General features: G+C 38.4%; 1 protein-coding gene across 1 annotated transcript; it reads right to left on the bottom strand.

Moving 5' to 3' along the window:
- Nucleotides 1-6: 6 nt before the first annotated feature.
- LOC100632096 (N-terminal kinase-like protein) lies at nt 7-2528 on the bottom strand (the record flags this gene model as incomplete). The annotated part of the gene is made up of 12 exons (XM_020007097.1): nt 2422-2528; nt 2264-2354; nt 2040-2195; nt 1703-1969; nt 1528-1641; nt 1377-1463; nt 1243-1305; nt 1002-1190; nt 820-916; nt 475-603; nt 331-419; nt 7-264 (listed from the first exon to the last, which is right to left on the bottom strand). Coding segments are annotated over exons 1-12 (1647 nt in total), but the record flags the coding sequence as incomplete, so codon positions are not given.
- Nucleotides 2529-2534: the final 6 nt, after the last annotated feature.

Here is a 2534-nt window from a genome sequence, read left to right as displayed (position 1 = left end):
TGGTACTGGAGGAGGTGTGGTTTTATCCCTACCTCTCGTTGATGGCTTTGATGTTTCTAAACGAGACCAGAAGTCATCACCAGGGGGTGTGTCAGGGGGAGGGGACAGCGACTTGTTCTTTGAGAGCTTCATTGAGGATGAAGGTGGTGCTCGGCCAGTGGGTGTGGTTTTTTTAGGCGTCGGCTCAAAACTCTCCCACATTTCATCATCCCAGCCTGATGATGAATGAGTAGTTCCTTTCTTAGTATCGTCATTACCAAAATCCTAAAATAAAATAATAAGATTAATAATAATAATAATAATAATATTAGGTGGTGTAGTTAACCAAACCTCCCATTGGTCTTCATCCCATTTATTATCTCTCCTTTCTTCAGAGGTAGTACGTATGGTAGTCTTGACTTCTTGTGTCTGTCGCTGACCTACGTACATGTACATACATGTAATTAATAAATTAGTGAGAATGCGTCTAACTACTAGGTTGGTAAGATGATGTGGGTGGGGCAGCAGGTGTGGTTTCAGGTTTTGCAGATGATGAGGTGGAGACATATTTACTGATTGAGCTGACCCAACCAGCAGTCCAACTAGCCACTGATGAGGACGCCCCTGTAATTATCATAATCATTATCGTGATGATGATTATTATTACTATCTACAGTACAAGTATTGTAAAGACACAGAAAGCACTGAGTGTTGCTTGTGAGCAAACATGGTTTGAAAACTTGTTATTACTAGTATTATTATATCTACAGTACATGTATTGTATGGGCAGAGTGAGCAAACAGAGTTTAGATTTATGCTATGACAGCTTGTTACTAATACCTTCAGTTTGTTCAATTCCTTCTCCATCAGACGACGGCTCCATCTTCTTTGAGTGTTCCTCCAATTTATCAACATACAGCCTCAAAACTTTAAATGTCTAAAAACCAATCATTGTTTATAGTGTCATTTTGCATAATATGTAACATTTATTACATGTACATTGTTTCTCAAGCTCCACCCACCTGCTCTCTGACGGACTGGTCCTTGTCTACAGTCATATGACTCAGTGAGGGGATGATCCTGGTTGCCATGTCAACGGGTGTGTAGTAAGAGAGGGTGGAGCCCAGTGCTCCTATACCAGCTGAGCGAGCAGGAGGGAACGGGTCCTTAAGGGAACGAGTGAATGCTGAGACAAGGACCCGGTCTCTAGTCTAAAGTATAATAATCATATTCATTGGTCTGTGCATTAATTGGAACACATACCTTGCTGTTCAGGTGAGGTGCGATCTTTCCAAGGCATATAGTGGTGTTGGTACGAATACCAGCCTATAAACGTGTACATGCACATGCACAAGTATGATTGGTTTAGTCTATAAGTAATTAATAATATACTGTACCTGTTCATCTAGTTGGCATTTAGCAAAAAATTTCAATAATTGACTTAGATTAGAATCATTCAACTTGGGAGCTAATAATAGAGAGGCCTGGAGGGGAGAGAGAGAGGGAGTGATGATATTTGTATGTGATTATTGTTAACAATAAACAGACTTTAATGGTGTGTTCTCTGATTGTTGGCACAGTGTCAGTGAAACCAGTCACTATCTGACCGAACAAGGAATTATTTAATACACTAGGCTGCAACTGATCAATAAACTGATCCAACTATAAAAAGAGAGTATATGTAATTTATAGTACAATGTTTATTATTTTGTCTTGTGCTTACGTGTTGCAACAGGTTCAGTCTGGTTGCTCTGTCATTAGATCCAAAGGATCTTACTATACAAGGAACTATCTTCCTCTGATACTCGTCCTCTGGTAGCAGTTTACCAATCTTTAATAACGGAGCAAGGACTGTGGGACCAGCTCCTCCAAACTCAAACACATTGAGGAGGTGAGGAAGGACTTTATGATGTGCAAATGAGTCAGGGAAGAGATCAAGCGACTTGTTCAACTCGACAAAGAAATGATTCTTCCTATCAGCCTCCATTAGCTGAGAGAGAGAGAAAAAACAAAAAAAGAATTATTAATAGTAGCAAATATTTTTAAAAAATATTTATTACTTGAAGCTCTTCTATTTTCAAGTTAAGTGATATGAAGGTGTTGCTAAGGTAGCCTCCTCTCTCCTTTAAAGACTGCAATAGTTCAGATGGATTGGGTCTAGCCATTGGATTAGCATTAACACACTGTAAGTAATGGGAGGAGAGACTCTTTGGAAACTGTACGGAGAGAAAAAAAAGAAAAAAGTGACAAGACAAATTTACGTATGTAATTATTTTAATATTACTTTTGAAGTATCCCTTAAATTAGAGCTCTGGTGTATCGGACCATTAAAAACCTCCCACAGCAGACAACCCAAGCCCCACATGTCACGTGACCTAGAAATAATAATAATAATAATAATAATAATAATAATATAATTAACATTGCAGGATTTGCAATTACCATTTCTCCGTCTTCCTTTTAGCCTGCTTCATGTTTTCAGGTGGATCATATTTATTAAGATATTGAAATGTTTTCAATGGAACGTTAGTATCATTATATGAGTACATCCATTC

Source organism: Amphimedon queenslandica, unplaced genomic scaffold (genome assembly GCF_000090795.2).
Source record: "Amphimedon queenslandica unplaced genomic scaffold, v1.1 AMPQUscaffold_8401_Cont19655, whole genome shotgun sequence".
Taxonomy (NCBI): domain Eukaryota; kingdom Metazoa; phylum Porifera; class Demospongiae; order Haplosclerida; family Niphatidae; genus Amphimedon; species Amphimedon queenslandica.
Note: the sequence above shows the minus strand (reverse complement) of the source record. Positions and strands in the feature narration are given on the sequence as shown.